Genomic DNA, 19,090 nt, shown 5'->3' on the forward strand with positions numbered 1-19,090 from the left:
AGCAAATATATAAAAATTATATTAAGTATATAAATAGCTTCCCCTCTGTTCAGGGCATTGAGTTTGTGCCTAGTTTATGTATATATAAAAAATTCAGTTTTCAGTGTTCTTTGGATTTTGGAGTTGTGGTCCCATAACATGAACACTCAAGAATTTCATCTACTCATATGTACAGACACCTAGAGTTTTTCTTTTTGGCTTCTTACTTTTATCCTTGGATTCTAACCCCTTATTTATTAGTAAAAATCTCTCTAAACTTTTAATATGAGAAGATGATGATCTCAGGGAATGATGCCAGCTACTAGGAGGATAACAGATGATACAACATCAACTCTTCTGTATAAGAAAAAGCCAAAACAGTATTCTGGTAAAAGGTGTACTTTGGAATTTTCCTTCTAAGTTCTGGTACCAGTTACAGTTGGATTCAGTGAGTATCTACAGGAGTGATGACAGTTTTTCAGTACACATTATTTATTAAACAGTTTATTTAAAATAAAATAAAAACTATAAGGAAGCTGAAAGCAACTTCCATTCGCTATATGGGATTTTGAAAGTTCTGGAAATTGGGCTATGTAAAAGACTATTTGCAATAATATCAGAAGGCTACAGAAAATCAGGCCAGGACAGTAGGCAGCAGGCAGAAGACAAAGCCCTGAGAATAACAGTTTGATGGTCATTAAGACAACTTTGATATAAAAACAAAACATTAGCATGGAGATTTCATGAAGGAAATTCTGGGCGATTGGAGGCTGACGATTTTCAGGCAGACAGATACAGAATTTTTAAAGAACTCAACAACAACACCTGGCCTTATTTGATATAAACTAATGCCAGCATACATGATTTGAACAGCAAGTGTATTAAAAAAACATTTTTCTATGAACCTCAAGGAATCCTTCTGAGAACCACCCGTATTAGTCTCAGTTCGTATCTCAGTTTTAGAGGTTACACCACCAGAAAAGGTGTAGGTATTGTAAAGATGATGAACCGTCAAATGGTCTCTTGAAGACTGTTTTGAAACTGATTGTCGAATCCCGACCAGGCTATTGTCAGTTCTAGAATACAGGACATTGCCAAACGGGCTATAGGCTTGGCTGATTGTCTGTCTTACCCATTCCGCACACAGGAAGGCCTCCAGAAAGGTCTTTCATTGGCTGGAAGCTGGTTCCTATCACCTGCTGGAACCCTGGCATCCCCCCCTTCCCGATGAAGGCTCCACATCAGGAGAACCTGGAACGAGCAGAGAGGTAGCCTAACAGCATCAGTCAGAAGGCCAAAAACTCCTCATAGGAAACAAAAAGCTATTAATAACTAATACATTTTAAATTGTATCATCCCATTTTAGGTATATTGTTCTTTAAAGGGCTCTGGTAACATGTTTCCTCTGGAAATTAGCCATTTATAACATTTCTTTTTTTCATGTAGAACTCTCCCAATTCTAACTAATTAATCTAAAGCTGCTTCTTTTTTCTTAATTAAAAAAAAAAAAATCAGATTGGAGTCTGCTCAGTTAAAGCATTTCTCTGGAATCTGAGATCTCACAGTAAAATAAATATATCTCAAATGAATCTCCTTGAAAACATTTATACATCTAAGACAATTAAAATGCTTTTACAAAAATCCAGAATGTTTCATAAAAGCTTTCAACTCTGAATTAAATATTTTACTTCCCTAAACTCTGTCCAGGTCAAACTCCATCGTCTTTTACAAATGTATCAAACACACAAGGAAGGCCATCACATTGGCTTGTTCAAACTAGTAGAACATTCATGACCCTTAAGGAAAAACCCAAGTCATTCTTGCTTGGTAGAGGTGCTTCTTCAAAGACCCTCCTCCAGCCCTGAAGGAACAGTCGCAACTCCAAGGAGGGTGTCCTGCTCTTTTAACCCTTTGGGGGTCCAGCCATCCCTCAGGTCTTAGTTTCAGAACAGTCTGAGTCTAATGCAGTTTCAAGTACAAATAAGTTTCCTTGCTCAATAGAACAAGCTGTTGGCGTCATTGCAAAGACAGCAGAAGGGCCACCCGTGGATCCTCCCTCTGGCCTGGCAGCTGCGTGGACAGCACGCTCCGACGCCGCCTGACCCAGCTGCCCAGCCCCTCTCCACTTCTTGAGGGCTTCAGTCCTCGCCTCTGGAGTCAGCCTGTCAAAGTGCTTAGCCCTCAGGACTGCAGACGGAAACAGGGATCCCTGAAGCACTCGGTACACAAACCTGGGTTACAAAAAGCATCACGGGATTACATTCACCTCAAATGCATCGTGGGACACACAAAAAATACTCACCAATTAGAAACAGTAAAAGGGTGGTCTGGTGGCCTCCTTGAGGTAAAGGGGTAGGATAAGCAAAATATAATACGTAGATGATAACAATATTAAATAAATTAATATTTGTAAAGCACTTAAGAAATAGTGAGTGCTCTATGAGTGCTTGTTAAACAAATAAAACAAAAATCTATAATAGTAGAGATACCAATTGTGCTACGTCATAGGCATGATGTTAGGTTAAATAAGAAAGTACATATAAAGTAGGCAGAGTGTTGTTGGCACATAGCAAATGTTCAGAAAATGTTAGCTATTAATGCCTTATGGCTACTGTAACAAATTACCACAAATTCGTCCTGAAGATGGCAATGTTTATGCTGTTACAGCATTCTCAAAAACTTTGTGGGTCACCAGTATATGTCGTGGAGATTTATGCCATTAGATAAGAGGGTCTTCCACAGATCTTTCCTGTATAATCCCATCTCCTCTCTTGATGGCTGTAGAGGTGGTAGAGGGGATCCATGAGTCATGCTCCTAAGCTCTAGCAGAAGGTTGTCCAGCCATACTCTTGGCCTCTCTACAGCATACTCCTAACACTCAATCTCCTGATTTTAGCAACTTTTGAAATCTGGATAGGCTGAGGATTTCCTAAATCTGCTTCCTTCTGACTTAATAGTTCTTCCCTCATCAGGTTTCTCTCACAACTTACCACAGGCAATAAAAGGAAACCAGGCCAGACCTTCAACATTTCACTTGGAAATCTCCTCAGCTAAACATCCAAGTTCATAATTTACAAATTCTTGTTCCACATAGCAGTAGTGTTTTTCAGCTACGTTTTCTGCCACTGTATTTCCAAGATCCGCTTAACTCAAATTTCCAATAACACATTCCTAATTTCATTTTGAGTCCTCACCAGCAGAGCCTTAAACTTTCACATTTCTAGCCATGTTCTGTTTATGGTAATATATGGATTTTCTAAGATGATATAGGCTTTCCCTATCATGCTTCTCACTTTCCTCTGAATCCTCACCAGCAAGAATTTATGTCCAGTATTTCTCTATGATGTGCCTCAAAATTCTTCCAGTCTCTGCCCACTACCCAATTTTTAAAGCCACTTCCACATTTTTGGGTATTTGTTATAGCAGCATCCATTTTTCTGGTACCAAAACCTATATGTGTTTCCCGTGGCTGCTGTAACAAGTTACCACAAATTTAGTGGCTTATAACAACAGCAATTTATTCTCTGGAGGCCAGGGATTCTGAAAGCAGTCTCACTGGGCCAGAACCAAGGTTTTGGAAGGCCCATGCTCCTTCTGGAGAATCCACTCCTCGCTTCCGCCAGCTCCTGGTGGCTGTTGGCATGCCTTGGTTTATGGCCAAAGAAACTCTGGCTCCATGGTCACAGTGCCTTCTCTTCTTTTTTTTTTTTTTAATATGTTTTTATTGACTTCAGAGAGAGGAAAAGAGAGGGAGAGAGAGATAGAAACAAATAGAGAGTCTGATCGGCTGCCTCCTGCATGCCCCCTACTTGGGATCCAGCCCGAAACTGGGGCATGTGCCCTGACCGGGAATCGAACCAGTGACCTCCTGGTTCATAGGTCAACGCTCAACCACTGAGCCAGGAGGGTCGGGCTCTTCTCCTCTTTTGTTTGTGTTAGATCTCCCTCTGCCTCTCTCTTATAAGGACACGTGATTACATTGAGGGCCCACACAGGTAACACAGGATATTCTCCCTGTCTCAAGATCCTTAACTTAATCACATCTGTGAAGAACTTTTTTTGCTACATAAGGTAACATTCATTGGTTCCAAGGATTAGGGCACGGATATCTTTTAGGGGGTCATTTTTTCAGCCTACTACAGCAATATTAGATAGAATTGTACTATTAATACTCTTAAAGGAATTTTTGAAGGCTATAACTTTAAAGCAAGTGTTTTTTCATGAATTCTACAAGCTTGTCTTATCAGTATTTTAAATCTGAAAGCTGGTAACAACAGTGAACACTACAGAAACACCTCAGTTTAAGAAAGAGTGTTAAGTATACAACTATAACCACCGTAGAATGACTCAGGTGGGCTTTCCTTGTGCATTTCTAGAAGGGATGCCCATTAGCAACAAAGGTTTGTGGCCATGGTGCCTTATGATGGTGTCACGGATTGGGGTTGGGAAACTTTTTCCAATGGGCTAGGTCATAATAGTGCAGGCTTTGGGAGCCAGACTGTCTCTGCTGTAACTATCCAACTCTGTTGTACAGCAAAAGCTGCCACAGACAATAATTAATGAGCATGGCCATGTTCCAGCAAGACTTTATTTACAAAAACAGGCAGCAGGCCAAATTTGGCCTGTAAGCCACATTTGTCAACCCTGTTAGAGAATAATATGAAATCGCCATTTTGACTCTCATATCATGTTTAAAAATACAGAACAATGATTTGCAATAATATTTTCAGCTAAACAGATAGATTTTATAAAACTGTAAAGAGGAAGAACCCTAGCAGAGTTTAAAGAACCTATAGATTAAAAACCCATGCATACTTCTCAGCCATTTCCATCCCATGCCATATTAGAAATCAGTTAAGCTAAAATGGGAAGGGTAACTGAGGTCAGAGAAGGAAGGAAAGTTGTATAGTTTTAAGTGTTGACAGGTTGTAGTAGGTGGGCTACTTGTCCCTCACTTAGCACCCATTCTCCTCCCTCTTCCTTTCAGAAAGCCCCAGATTTAGCTACTCAGAGTCTACATGCCAAGGTTCTAGTTAACAAGATATGAGCAATGATGTGTGCAACTTCTGAGTTATGTTCTGAGAGAGAAAGAGAGAGAAAGAGAAAGAGGAGGGGAGGGGAGGGGAGGGAGGAAGGAATGGGAGGGGGAAGGAATGGGAGGGGAGTGGAGGGGGGGAAATCTGGTCCTCTCTGTTTTCTTCATCCCCCTGAGCAGCACTGATGTGCTAATGGTGAGTCATCTCCAATGGGTGCAGGTGAGGGCAGCTGAAGAGGGCAGAACAAAAAGAGGAAAGGATCTCGGTCCTTGGATAACCCTGAGAAGCAAAGCTGCCCTATCCCTGTGGACTGGACTCTCAACCAGATTAGAGTTTCCCATGAGAGAGAAATAAACCTTCCCTTTGCGTAAGCCACTTTTGTTCTCTGGTAAAAACAGTTAAAAACAGTATTTTAACTAGTACACAGACTGACTTCTTCATTTCTGAACTGGATGGTCTATCATCCACTCTTAGCAGTTGCTCGGGGAATTCTAAGCCTATGATTTCACTTATTGTCTTGATGATAAAATAAATACTATACCTGGGTAGAAGAGCAATGCAGGTTGTGAGGACACAAACTAAGTAGAAAACTGGATCCAGCAGGTGCTCCTGCATAATCCAGTACGGGTTGGAAGGCGGGTTGCAAGTTATACACATGGCCCCAAAAGCCAAGGCAAAGATGAAATAAGACAAGATGCTACCAACGATGACCATCACGTGGATCCAAGTCTGCAAGGTAAGAAGCACAGGGGAAATGAACACTCTCACTCAGAGGCTTTGCGGCTTGTTGCAGAGACAACATGTCTAAGCAGTGGGTGGATGATGCAAGAGACCTCAACGAACGAAATAGAAAAATCCTAAAGAGCTAAGATAAGAGCATCTTTCATGAACAGATCATAGCACTGTTTGAATTCTGTGAAACTAAATCAAATGCCAGAGGTAGTTCTGATGACTAGTTTATTCTGCATTGTCCACAAACCATGAGGTGTTTGGATTTTTTTCATTTTTTTTCCATATAGTCTCACTCATTAGTCTGTTTCTTCATTACGGTAATACCTTAATCCAGTGAACCTCAAACTTCATCCATTCACATGGCTGCTCACCAATATTCTCATTGTTTTTCCCAAATAAGCATTTGGAAGGATTATACTTCTCCCATTCCCTTGAAAGTAAGCCTGACCACATGTCTTGCTTTGACCATTGCAATGTGAATGGAAGGGATACGTCCAACTTTCAGGTTAGAAGCAAAGAAGAGCTGGCGTGCAATTTTCTATGCTGTGGCGTGCAATTTTCTATGCTGTCTCCTTTCCTTCCATGTTGACTAAGAAGTTCCCCTTGGGGGCAATTCCAGATAGAGCTACAAGACTCAGCCTGGGTCTTTGAGCCACCCCTCAGGACAACTGCTCTAGAGCTAATTAGTTAACATTATATAAGCAAGAAATAAATCTCTGTGGATCACAGCATAACCTAGCTATGTTCATATTCATGTATACCCTGCAATATTATATTTTAAAATATTTTTCTCTAAACTGGCTCACTATTTAATTAACTTTATTTAGAAAAAATAATCAGCTTACTCCCTTAAATGTAACATCATCAACATAACCTGTCATAATAGTGCTGAGTCTACAGTCTGGTCTGTTTTGTTACAAAGGGAAATTAGCAAGAATTACTGTGATAAAACGTAATAGCCCCAAACAGACTTCCTCTCTGACATAATCCGAAGTATGTGGAGAAAAAGCCCCATTGCATTAAGCAGCACTCAGTTATTTACTGCAGCGCACACAGTCCCACCTAAATCACAGTGTATACCTTGGTGCTGTATGTTATGCTTCTGCAGGAAGCACTCCCTTTATTAATCTTTGTTATTTCCCACCATTATGCTTTCCAAACAAGAGCCAATTTTCTCCTTCACACTTAATCTGCAAAGTCCTTCCCCCTGGTCGATATCTTCACGAGAGTCACAAAGACCACAGAGACTGCTTTTTTTTTTTGGTAAAACATACAAACTGCTTAGACAGTGTGGGCTAAATTCTTAAGATCACCATGCCTCTAAAACAATGAGGTCCTTTTCCTTCCCAAACGGCCTTCCTTTCCACTGAGCCCTGCTGCCCGAAAGTTAACATGGGCTTTGGCAAATGAGACAGTGCCTCGGCAGAGTTGACACATGAGAATAAATGATACAAGAAAGTCAAAGTCAAGGGAAACTGGTAAAAACCAGCAGGGAGGTGGGAGGTGGCAATGAGATGGTGAGCAAGAGGTGAAGGGAAGCCAATTCAGTCTCCGAACGGCTGACTTAATGAAGAGGGACCTTCAGAGGCCCTGAGCCTAAGAAACGACTGATTCTTATGCCAGGGGAAACGAGCGTTAGGGGACTACTCATTCCTGGCATGGGAAACAATTCTTTAATGAGGCGCTCTGTGTGCAGCAGCCACTGTTTTTCTTGGCGCTTGGCTTTCACGTCCCTTCCTCTTGCTGAGGACACTGGCATTATGCACAGTCTTGGCAACATTTCCTCCTCTGGCCAAAGCCTGTGACTGGAGCTAAGGAAATAGAAGTCTGTCACCACAGAATAAACTTGGAGCACAATGAGGCAAGAGCAGAAAGAAGACTACTGGAGCCAATCAGGACAGAGAACCACCCTGACAAGCCTGTCCACCAGTCTCTGTCCCCTGGATCTCTGGACCCAATTTGGTTCTTGGGAAGTTTTCATTTTGTTTTGTTTTACGATGGCTCTCTGACATATTTCTAATAACTTTCCTATTTGCTCAGGGCAGCCAGGGCAGATGGCTGCTGCTCATTACCAGTGAGCTCACTTTACATGTTAGATCCTTCGGAACACTCGTAAATGTCAGAATTTACAACACGTCCTTAGGCAGTAACCAAAAGTACCCACACGACTGCTCAACAGTGAACTTAAATAGATAAAACAATGCCAAATAGTTTAGTTCTATAGTTCCCTTTATTCTCCTCACCTGGTATTTGCAGATATTAACCTTTTATCACACTTTAGGCTTGTAAGCAGGTTATAGGCAAAGTGAGGGATTCCAAAAATACTCTGCCTCACTTTAGAAATCATTATAAATAATTTCATAATAGCTCATGGAACATATTAAACTATAACCTCATTTAGCTATTTTCTGTTTGAAATGCATGAGTAAGTGGAAATGAGGCTGGACACAGAGGTAGAGGTATCACTGCATGAGGTCTTACAGGCCATCTTAGGACTTTCAGATTTTATTACAAGAACATTTGGTTAGTCATGTCATCATTCATTTATCCATCAAGTATTTTTGAGTATGTACTGTGTTCCAGTGTTGTCACAGATAACGGTATGCAGTGAACAAAATAAACGTGAACCATGCCCTCAAAGAGATGATAATCTAATGTGGACGTGAAACATCAATCAGATAATCACATAATTAAATGAATAACTATAAATTATTATTAGAGCTATGAATAAAACAAGAGGATGATATGAGAAAACTGCATGGTTAGGGAGAGGCTCTTGGGGGAAGTAGCATTTTTGCTAAGACCTAAAATAACATATGGGCTGGGTAAATAGGGATCCAAGAGGGAACAAGGATTACTCCCATCAGAAGATACGGTAACTGCTAAAGCTCTGATGTGGTAACGAGCTCAATGTATCTGAGAAACTGAAAGAGAGACAGTGTGGTTCCAGCCCATGAGTAAGTGGAAATGAGGCTGGACAGAGAGGTAGAGGCATCACTGCATGAAGTCTTACAGGCCATCTTAGGACTTTCAAATTTTATTACAAGAACATTGGGAAATCACTTAACGATTTTCACCAAAGGAGAGCAAAAAGATGTGTCTCAAAAGGATGAATATGGTTGTTTTGCAGAGAAGGGCTAGAGGAATCAAGGGCAGAGGTAGGAAGACTAAAGAGGCTGTAGCAACAGTCCAGGAAGAGAGGACAGTGACTCTGACTAGAGCAGAGACAATGCCAATGGGAATGAGTGAGCAGCATAAATAATCACAGAAGTAGTTTATTTCCCAGAGGTGGGTGGGATGTGCTTCATCTGCAAAGGAAGGTTTACAGTAAAGCTCTCATCTGAATCTCACCCTTTACCTTTGCTGAAGAGGGCCACCTTGCAATCATTTTGATGAAAAGACTTAACTTTATCATTAACTCAGCAACTAAGTTCAAAAAGACCTAGGTTTAAGTGAATGGGAGAAATTCTGGAGGAAGAAAAATATATTTATTTTGTATGATGAGAAGAGCATAAAATCATCATTTACTAACTAAGGTCAGTATACCAGGATTACGGCATTATACCTCTTTTTATTTTGGTTGAAAGGCATCAGCTTGGTCTTGAAGAATGCTGGCCACAGAGGGACAATTGCTCATCCGGCCTGACCCACCCCTCTGTGAACCATCCCCCATGGACACCATCGAGGGGACCAGGCAGGTGTGTTCCACTTTCCCTGGCTGCATCATGGCACTGAGCAATCAACAAGCAACAAGCCATGTGTCACCCTTCTTCCATGGAGTCATCACTCTTCTCATTACCACCTGTCTTCTAGGCATGAAGGGCTTAGCAGGGCCCCTGCTAATAGAAGACATTTCCCCCAGCACAGAGAGTTCCAGGCTACTCTGGAAGCGGGAAGTTCACTCACCAAACTCTTGCTTTCAATGACCAGATGAAGGAGAATGATGAACAGAGCAGCTGTGTTCAGGGGGTTTCCAAATGTAAAGATGTCAATGTCTGAGCCCCGGTAGGTCTATAAAGAGAGGACAACAGGTGGTGATCTTGGAGAGCTGTGCACACTCAGTGGTGTATCACCGCTTTATTCTGCAACTCAGCTGAGCACTGAGTCCCTTTTACAATGTTCCTAATAACTGGTCATTAGGATAAAACTGAACATTTCTAGAAAAGAGAGACTGGCTCTTTCTCAGGCCATCTAATCTGTGAACTTTTCAGTTGGAATTTCTCTTTATTCTGAATCATAATTCATCTTCCTGGAAACTTCCACTCATACTTCTAGCTCTTTAGTATGGAGAAATATCAAATATGTTCCATGTAACAAAGCTGTAAACCTTTGAGACAGCTACTATGGCTAACCTGAGTTTATATCTCTGCTAAGTAAATATCCTCTCCTCTTCTATGTATATGTTTTCAACTCCTTAAATTATCCCTCATATGACACAATTTTCTGATCTTTTAAAATTCTAGTTATTATTTTCTGAACACACTCCAGACTGCCTATCTATATTGCTCTTGAAATGCAGTTTATCCAGAGTATTCCAGCTGGGAAAAGTCCAGTCATTTTATTTGAATAAAGAACTAAAGATTAGAAATGGTTAACTTAGAATATCATGTTTTTCATTCTACTGTACTTTTGTTAACACAATGCCATCCATGATCAAACTATTGTTTTCTTCCAGGGATGGGTATGTGTGGATGGGTGGCTGTATCATGCTGCTTTGTGCTTGGTGTTGGCCTAAATTCTTTAATTTTTACATGTTCTTTGCTTAGTCACATTTCTTTCATTCTTTACCTGTAAAAGATTTTTTTTCTTTTTTTAAAATATATCTTTTATTGATTTCAGAGAGAAGATAGGAGGGGAGAGATAGAAACATCAATGATGAAAGAGTCATTGATCAAGCCCACAACCCAGGCATGTGCCCTGACTGGGAATCGAACCCCAATTGCCTGGATCCTAGGTCGATGCTCAACTGCCGGGCTAAAAGATTTTTTTTTTTACTTTTGGGCAAACTATTTATAGGAGCTTAAATTTAATACCTTAATGTCATCCTGGAAGAATTAGCCCAGCACTCACTAATAATAGATTTTGTATTCTGGCTTTGCCTCTCTGATTTTGGCTCATCTAATGATATTGCTAGACTTTCAATTATACTTAAATCATTGACAAAAATTATCAAGCAGTACAGGACCAAAGAGAGACCTAACAGGACTCTACTAGGCACTCTTTCCAAATTTAATCCATTATCTAACATGTTTTTTGGGGGGTATATTTTAGTCAGTTAATAATCAATTTGATTATATGAGCAATCTGCCCTAATATACCCATTCCATATACTAATACCAGCTACAAAGTACAAAGAAACATCATCAATTCATTAACAGCAAATCCTTTGAGTGAACAAGGACTCACATAGTAAGGCACAAAGAAGCAGACCAGGCTTTGATAAAAGGCATCCAACAAGGTGATCCAGAAGGTGAGGGGTAAGTATGCCTGAAAATGAAACAGATATCAGGGAGGGAAAAAGATTAATATGGGCCAAGCAGAGTCAAGGAACAATATAAGCCAGTACTTATTTTTGCCTCTCTGGGAGAAAACTCTTATTTTTTCATTCTTTCACTCACAAAGCAGGTGGGATTTGTAAATAGCAGTAGAAGAATGCGGGGTGATAATCGAATGACATAAATTCACAGGTGAAAAAAACCCTGAAGAACTCTTTAACTTGTATTGCTTTAATCATTGCATCAAACTTAAATGTACCTCAGATAGGAGAGTAGTACTAACTTTCCATTTCCTATTGGTCAGAAAATATTGTTTCAAATACTTTTCAAAATTCATCTACTTCTATCTCTACTACACTCTTCATTCTAATTCGCCATCAACTCTATAAATGACTCGGTAGCCACCTAACTAGCCTCTTTGCTTCCTCTCCTACCCTAATCCAATCTTCCCACAGCAGCCAGACGTTTTTTAGAAACTATAAATCAGGTCCTACCATCTCTCTAACTAATCACAGTGACCTCCTCCTATTCCTCCAATCATTTCCCACTGTATTTCCAATACAATCTAAGTTCCTTCCTATGGCCTATAAGGTCCTATAGGACCTGCTCACTGGAGTCCTGCTCTCTAGGGTAACCCCTACGATTCTTACCCTCACTCCCCACGCTCCCACCACACAAACTTCATTCTATTCCTCAAACATGGCAAATCCCTGTTTCCTTGAGTCTTCACCTGTGCGATTTTCTCTGCCAGAAATTCTTTGCCCTGCACCTCCCACACCACTAGTCCTTCCCTATTCATATCATAGCTCAAATATCACTTCCTAAGAGAGGCACCCCCAGATCAGTCTAAAAGTAATGCCCACTCAAGCACTTACTATCAGAGTATCCTTAGAAGTCTCTCATCACCATAAAAAATAATCGTATTTGTTTACCTAATGATTTTCTGGTTCTCTCAAGAGAATGCAAGTTTTTTAGAGTGGGATTTTGATTCTTTTACTCAAGTGTTTAAAACAGTACCTGGCACAGAGCAGGTACTCAACAAATATTTGTTGGAATAATGAACTACTCTTATGTAACTTTTCATGTGTTAAACTGCTTTGTACCAAAAGCTTATAGAGGGAAACAGATCAAGTAGAGACACTAGTCACAACTGACTGAAAACAGGTTTTCAAACAAGAACCCACTTGGACTGAATGGTAATGGATGTGCAGAAGGATTCTGAGGCCACATTCAGACCCAGCAGGAAGGGTAGTGTGCTATGGTTTACCAGCGATGTCTGCCATGGACAAAAATGGCATCACATGTAGCATATACCTGAGCTAGTCTCCTTTTTGCTTAACATGTTCTTAGTTTTATTCCCTTCCAAATGCCAAGAGAGGCTGAAATTTCCTTGAAAACGTTTGTCTTCTAAAGAACAAAGCTTAATAAATACACAAATTCTCCATATACTTCCCTCCATTCTTCGAAGGGCTGCACTGTAACTTTTTTACCTATCCTTGTTTATCTCTTTGTTCTCTGGGAAAATCAAACAATGAAAATTCACTGTTTCCAGTCTACTTTGCCCTGTCCTTTCTTTCACTGTTTCCTCACTGGAAATGATGGAATCTTCTCCCTGCCTTTCTTCATCCGAGCGTCCATAACACCTAAGCGGGAGCACGATCGAATGTGGGAGAGAAGACAGCAGAGTCAAGGGGCGACTGGAACACCACTGGGCAAGACAGGCAGTTTGGGGGTGAGTTAATACACAACTTTGTGCTCCTCGGAAAGCAGAGGTTGCTCAAAAAGCCTACAGCTGAGAGGTAAAAAAATACAATTCCTCTACCTCACGTGAGTAAGCGGACTAAGGGAAGCAGAGAGAGAAGGGCCAAGGGTTAGATAAATGAGAGGCTGAAGGGATATGGGACCTCCTGGAAACCAAAAGGCAAAATCTGGCCATGAAGTCTGAGCCAGAAAGGAAGACAGGGTGGATGATGAGAGACGGGTAAGAGACGACGGCTTCTTGGAAGGGAAGCCTCTGACTGCAGCCTTCCAGATGCACCTCCTGTGGAGGAGAGAGATTCTCTATTTCTGGACAGGATATTTCATGACACTGAAGATGAGAAGTGGCCCAGTTATAAAACAGAATTGGTTTGGAGGCCAAGTTCAAAGAAAGGACAACTGTTCTGGAAGGTCAAGTCAGTAAAGTCCATTATCTTTTATCAATAGCCACAGGCTGGGACTCTGCCCATTACTATGCACTATAAAAGTGGCCAGCTCAGCTCAGTAGAACCGTGTATGCAAAGGACTGATAACAGGGTGGACAAGAGGAAACACCACTTCAGCTCTCCCAAGGGTAAGGACCAATTACAGTCTTCAGCTGCACAAAGCTTTGAAAACACCAGCTATAAAAATTCTGAAGGGCCCTCCTTCCCGCCTCTTTCTCCAATGGACCTGGGACTTAACTGAAGCCTGGGGTGCAGGGCAACCTTCATTAATATCAAATGCACATTCCTGCATCCTGGCCTTGACCTTTCAGTCACATTGGACTCCTTTAGGAAAATCACATGTTATTGTTTGATCTGAATGGATCGGATAACATTAAAGGATCATAAGGATTTCTTCTCTGAACGCTGAATGTGTGACTTCTCTATGTTGGCTGTTCCACATAACCTATGGGCATTAAATACTCTCCCATCTGGAAAGGCAGTTCAAGCCAGAATAAAGTTGGACTAACAAAAATAAACACATCATTTTACATTTTGGGTTTCCTCAAATTTCTGGTTAATTTTGGGGGTTAAAATATAACAATATTGAGAGCTAGAGCTTTTACACATACTATCTTACTTAATCGTCACACCATCCCTATAAAGTAAAGAAAATGAAGGTCACACACCACAGAAATATAATTTAAACTCAGGCTAAACATAACCCATAATTTCTAACGCACTGATCCGTGTCACTGTTTCCAGAGCAGCCACTGAAGCCCCGCACATAGATTGTACGTGGTGGGTCTCGATGCTGCCTGCCCAGTCCTTCTGCAGGAAACCCTTCTTCCCGATCCTGTCCCTGTGGTTCAGCCCTAATGAGGACTGATAGATGGTCCAGGCCTGGCCAAAGAGAAAACATGCTTTCTAGCCACAGTGATAAACACGGAAAGGCCTGGGACTCCACCATGGCCAATGAGGTATAACTGGAAAGGAGGACATTTACAGTTGCCTCAAGAATAACAGTGTTCTGTCACCATTACATCTGGTTTTGCAGCTATATGAGCCAATTAATTTCCCTTCCTCGTTAAGCCAATTTGAGCAGTTTTTTTGTCACCTGTAACTGAAACAGCCTGGCCTAACAGAGTTCTCTTCTCAAGACTAGACTATCTGACTAGACCAATTCCTCAGCATTGTTCCTGTCTAGGTATCTTTAGGCGACTGGTCCACCTCAGTTCCTGTGATCCTGACAATGCACTTGTGAGAGCACTTTGGATTTCTGGCACTAAATACCATGGGGTGTGTGTGTGTGTGTGTGTGTGCGTGTGCGTGTGCGCGCGTGCGCCCGAGGACTAAAGATAGCATCAGTGTTCTTTCTGCAGCAAAGCATTAATGGTAGACACCCTGGGCTCAGGAGCAGGGGTTCACCTCTGCACCACACCCTAGCTCTGGGGCTTGGGCAGATACTTAAGGTGCCTCCCTGTGCCTGACTTTCCTCACCTACAATGTGGGTAATGATAGTATCTGTCTTGCGCGGTGATTTTGAGGATTAGATTTATGTATGTTATGCACTTAAAACAGTGCCTGGCATATAGGAGGCATTACATAAGTGCTAGTAAATGCAATAGTAACGATGATTATTATTTTTGTGAAAGGTGAATTAGAAAGAAAAGAGTTTTGTGACAGCTAACTCAATTAATCGACAAGAGACAACAGGGCAGTGAGAGAAGGGTGGAAAGGGGGGACAGATGTAAGTGATATGTCACTGGTAGGCTGGCAGGACTAAAACATCAACAGAGTGGAGGCAGGGCATGGTTTGAGAGGGAGGGAGCCATTAAGATCACTCTCCTGTTTTGTGTGACAGTAGAACCTGGAGAATTTAACTTTGGCTTTGGAATAAGACTGAGAAGGGGTCTTGCACTGGTTCTGCTATTTTCTAACTGACATTTTTGGAAAAATTCCTTAACTTCTTTGAGGTCCAGATTCTTCATCTTAGAAAGGAAACAATACCAGGTTCTCTCTCAGAGTGTTTTGTGAGATAAATGAGACAGGGATGTTTAGTAGTTTGCACAATAAACTACTAAACATCCCTGTCTCATTTAAATACTAGATATTATTAGCTGTCAGGTCTAAACACTGGATTTGCTCTTATAAGTACTTGAGGTCTTTCATAATTTTACCTGCGTTCATCATCAGGTAAATAATGTAATACCTGAAGCGAATAATGTAATATCTGCCATGTTAACAGAGATCTTCTGAAATAACCAGATGATTTGAACTGTTGTTTTTTAAAAAATTTATTTTAGTTTACATATGTCTTTATTGATTTCACAGAGAAGAAGGGAGAGGGAGAGAGAGATGGAAACAGAGCCTGCAACCCGGGCATGTGCCCTGACTGGGAATCGAATCTCGATCTCCTGGATCATAGGTCAGTGCTCAACCACTGAGCCATGCTGGCCTGAATAGTTTTAAATAGTTCTGCCTGTACCAAAATATTGGAGCTGGGCCACCTGAAAAATGCCCCGACTTCGACATCGGCTGTGCACTGGTCTAAGCATCTTCGCTTTAGCACCTACCTCTGACTCCTGACCACTCCTGTAAAGTTCAGGCAGTAGCATGAGGGTCTCTGAAGACACGTCTTTCTCCAAAACACCATAGATGACGGGAGGGGCAGACGTGAAAAGGAGGTTGAAGAAGATCAAGACCCAATAGTCAGTCATGGATGTTCCTGAAAACCCACAAAAGAACTGGTACCAGAAAAGGAGGTTCACATAGGCCTAGGAACACAAAGAGGAACATTTGCATCTTAGAAACCACAATGCGAGTGGGACCACACATCCCCACACCGCCGGTCTCAGCCGTGTGAGCGCAACCTCGGCGCAGTTTCCGTACTTACAAAAGGAAGACCACATCTTACCATGCAGCTGTTTCAGCGGGGGGCAGGGGACAAATGTTTTATTAAAGAACACACACACACACACACACACACACACCCCACATACCATGTGGTGCTGGCACAGTTCTAAGAGCTTTACAAAGAATTCATTTAATCATCACAACAACTTGGGAATTTTTCTTGTCCCCATCTGAAACTTACCCAAAGTTACCTGGCTAATAAGTGGCAGCCCGAGTATTCAACTTGAGACATTTTGGCTCTAGATGAAAAGAACTTAGACCAGTGCCTGGTATGTAGCCAGCATATAACACATGTTGTTCATTCTCTTGCCTTTTGGGTTCACAATTATTTTTTAGTGATGAAATGGAATGGTGGCAACAGGGTGGCCAACCATCCCAGTTTGCTTGGGACTGAGGACTCTCCCAGGAGATGAGACTTTCACTGCCCAAACTGGGACATTCCCAGGCAAAGCAGGGCAGTTAGTTACCCTGGAGGCTAGGGACATACACCTGCACTCTTTCCTCCCTATTTTGTCTCAGAGAAACTAAGTCCATGAAAGCAAAAGCTCTGGACTTAGATGTAGGGGGCCCTTTTTCAAGGCCTGGGGACATTTCCGTTTGATTGTTTAACTTCAGGCCATTTTCCTAAGCTCTCAGAATTTTGGTTACCTTGTCTAGAAAATGAGAATTACACCACTCGGGGCTTAGTATCAAGATCAAGTTAGAAAGTGCTCATGACCTGCAAAGTGCATTACAAATATTAAAATGCTGTCATCACTGGCATCACAGACACGCCAGAGTATCTTAGGACAGGGGCCACAGTCCTAAGAACAGCGTTTCTTAGTCTAGGGTCCATAGAAATGCATCATGCCCAGCTCCTATTCATCTGAGGTACACGTGGTTTGGGACACTGTTCTGAGGAGTGAATCCACAGTTCTCATCAGTATTGAAAGGTTGTCCAAGACCCAGGAACCACAGTCTACGAAAGATAAGCTACTCAGATGGCCCTGGTACCTGCCCCTTTCTCCATAGTTTACAAAGCATTCTTGGGCTGGGTAAGTAAGAGAATAAGCCGAGAGGGTGTCAGTGTGAATGGCAGCAAGGGTGACGGAGCAGAAAGACCACAGGGTCCCTGCTCCCTGGTGATGTATCTCTGCTAATAACCACTCCCTCTCTCCAAGGGCATGTAGCATCTCTTTCTATTAGTGATTCCTAACCCTTGGGTTTAGTCTGGGGTTAAAAGGAGGCGGGAGGGGAGTGGGCTTTAAGTACCTTTTCATTTTTCTACCTTCTCTATTGAAAATAAGGTAGAAAAATGCAAAATTATTAAAAAAACCAAAAAAACAAAATCAAAAAACCTGGAGAAGGGCTCCTTTTTAAAATTCACTGACCAATAAATTCTGAAATTTTTAATTGTAAATCCCAGCTTTCCCCAGAATTACACACTTGGACAAAGACATTATACATTTCAAGAATTTTCATAACGTATCAAAGTGTTATTAAACTTTGACTGAATGTGCTAATTCTAATTAGTGAAGTACTGCGAGTTTCCTAAAAAGTTCATTGTGCTTGAGGGGGAAAGAATGCTTCTGCTGACAGGCAGACAGACAGAGAGACAGACACACACACACACACAAGCAGCTAAACCACACATGAAAGGTATCCTAAAAGTGACCCATCAAAGTTGTTTTTCCCTAAAGATGGCATTTCAACAGCGTGATATTAATTTATGTTTACTACTAACATGCTACATCTGGACTTTAAAGACAGAATAAATTTGGTATATAAAACATGACAGATTTACATGATCACCCCACCTAGAAGGGGGTTCAGGGAAAACATGGTTTTTTAAAAGAAGAAAATTACATTTAAGTGGTGTGCCAAAGATTAGAAGCCAGGACATTTCATCAAATTTTGCCCTTTTAGGAATTACATAATCAAAATAAAGTTTCTTTATTATCCAATAACTACCAAGCACAAATATATTTTATAGGCTTGCTAGAGAATTCTCCCATTGTGAATGCCAGCTAGTTATAGGCTAAGGTATCGTACTGGGTTTTCATCTGTATCTTCAATGCTAACACAAGGGACATCAATTTGGGGACAGCGGATATTTTTTGGTGGCTCATGTAAAATGGAAGCAAACCCTTTCATTCTCTACTGACAGGTAGTATTAAACATTTCATAATGCTGCTTGTGGCAACCCTTATACGGAAGGTCAAAAATTGGATTTTAAATGAACTAGACAGGCCTCAATTGAATTTAAATGCACAGGGAATAGGACATGCTAGCAGATGGACAAGCCTAGCAATTGGCTGTCAGCAGCTGAAACATAGCACAGTCCCAGATTATTTCTGGTGAGACAGCAGGGGTGCTCCTGCTGCCCTCAACACATCAATGAGAGAAGCGAGCTTCGGGTACGGCACTTCCTTTTCATCCCCTAAGCGGGCAGCATTGAAAGGTGGGAAGGGATAAATTCTCTGGAGCTACATACCACGTTCTTGTAGAAAAAATAGAGAATCATGTTGGAAAGTCGTGTGTAACACCAGTGCCCGTGGACGAGAAGGAGCTTGCTGAGATGTTTAAACTGAGAAACGGCAAAGTCACTGGCCATCACAGCCTGCGGAGGCAGAGAAGAGAAGGCCACCCTGAGCAATGGAACATGTTAGAGCAGACACAGCACGGCAGCCCGATCACCTCCAGGCTCAGATCAGTCAAATGCGTGGTTTAAACCTTACATGCAGACCAAAAAAAAAGAAACACCTTCCCA

General features: G+C 41.5%; 1 protein-coding gene across 1 annotated transcript in view; it reads right to left on the bottom strand.

Annotated features, from left to right (window-relative positions):
• Positions 1–467: 467 nt before the first annotated feature.
• The window catches only part of ATP10D (ATPase phospholipid transporting 10D (putative)), an 84,798-nt gene continuing 66,175 nt past the window's right edge, over positions 468–19,090 (bottom strand). Inside the window, exons 19-24 of the mRNA XM_087827579.1 lie at positions 18,815–18,940; positions 16,002–16,202; positions 11,154–11,234; positions 9,654–9,758; positions 5,557–5,744; positions 468–2,210 (exon numbers count right to left, since the gene is read on the bottom strand). Of these exons, the coding sequence (XP_087683705.1) occupies positions 1,910–2,210; positions 5,557–5,744; positions 9,654–9,758; positions 11,154–11,234; positions 16,002–16,202; positions 18,815–18,940 (1,002 nt within the window). The 3' untranslated portion in view covers positions 468–1,909. The remainder of the gene's footprint in view (positions 2,211–5,556; positions 5,745–9,653; positions 9,759–11,153; positions 11,235–16,001; positions 16,203–18,814; positions 18,941–19,090) is intronic.

The sequence above is a fragment of the Miniopterus natalensis genome, chromosome 1, assembly GCF_054644295.1.
Source record: "Miniopterus natalensis isolate mMinNat1 chromosome 1, mMinNat1.hap1, whole genome shotgun sequence".
In the NCBI taxonomy this organism is placed as follows: Eukaryota; Metazoa; Chordata; class Mammalia; order Chiroptera; family Miniopteridae; genus Miniopterus; species Miniopterus natalensis.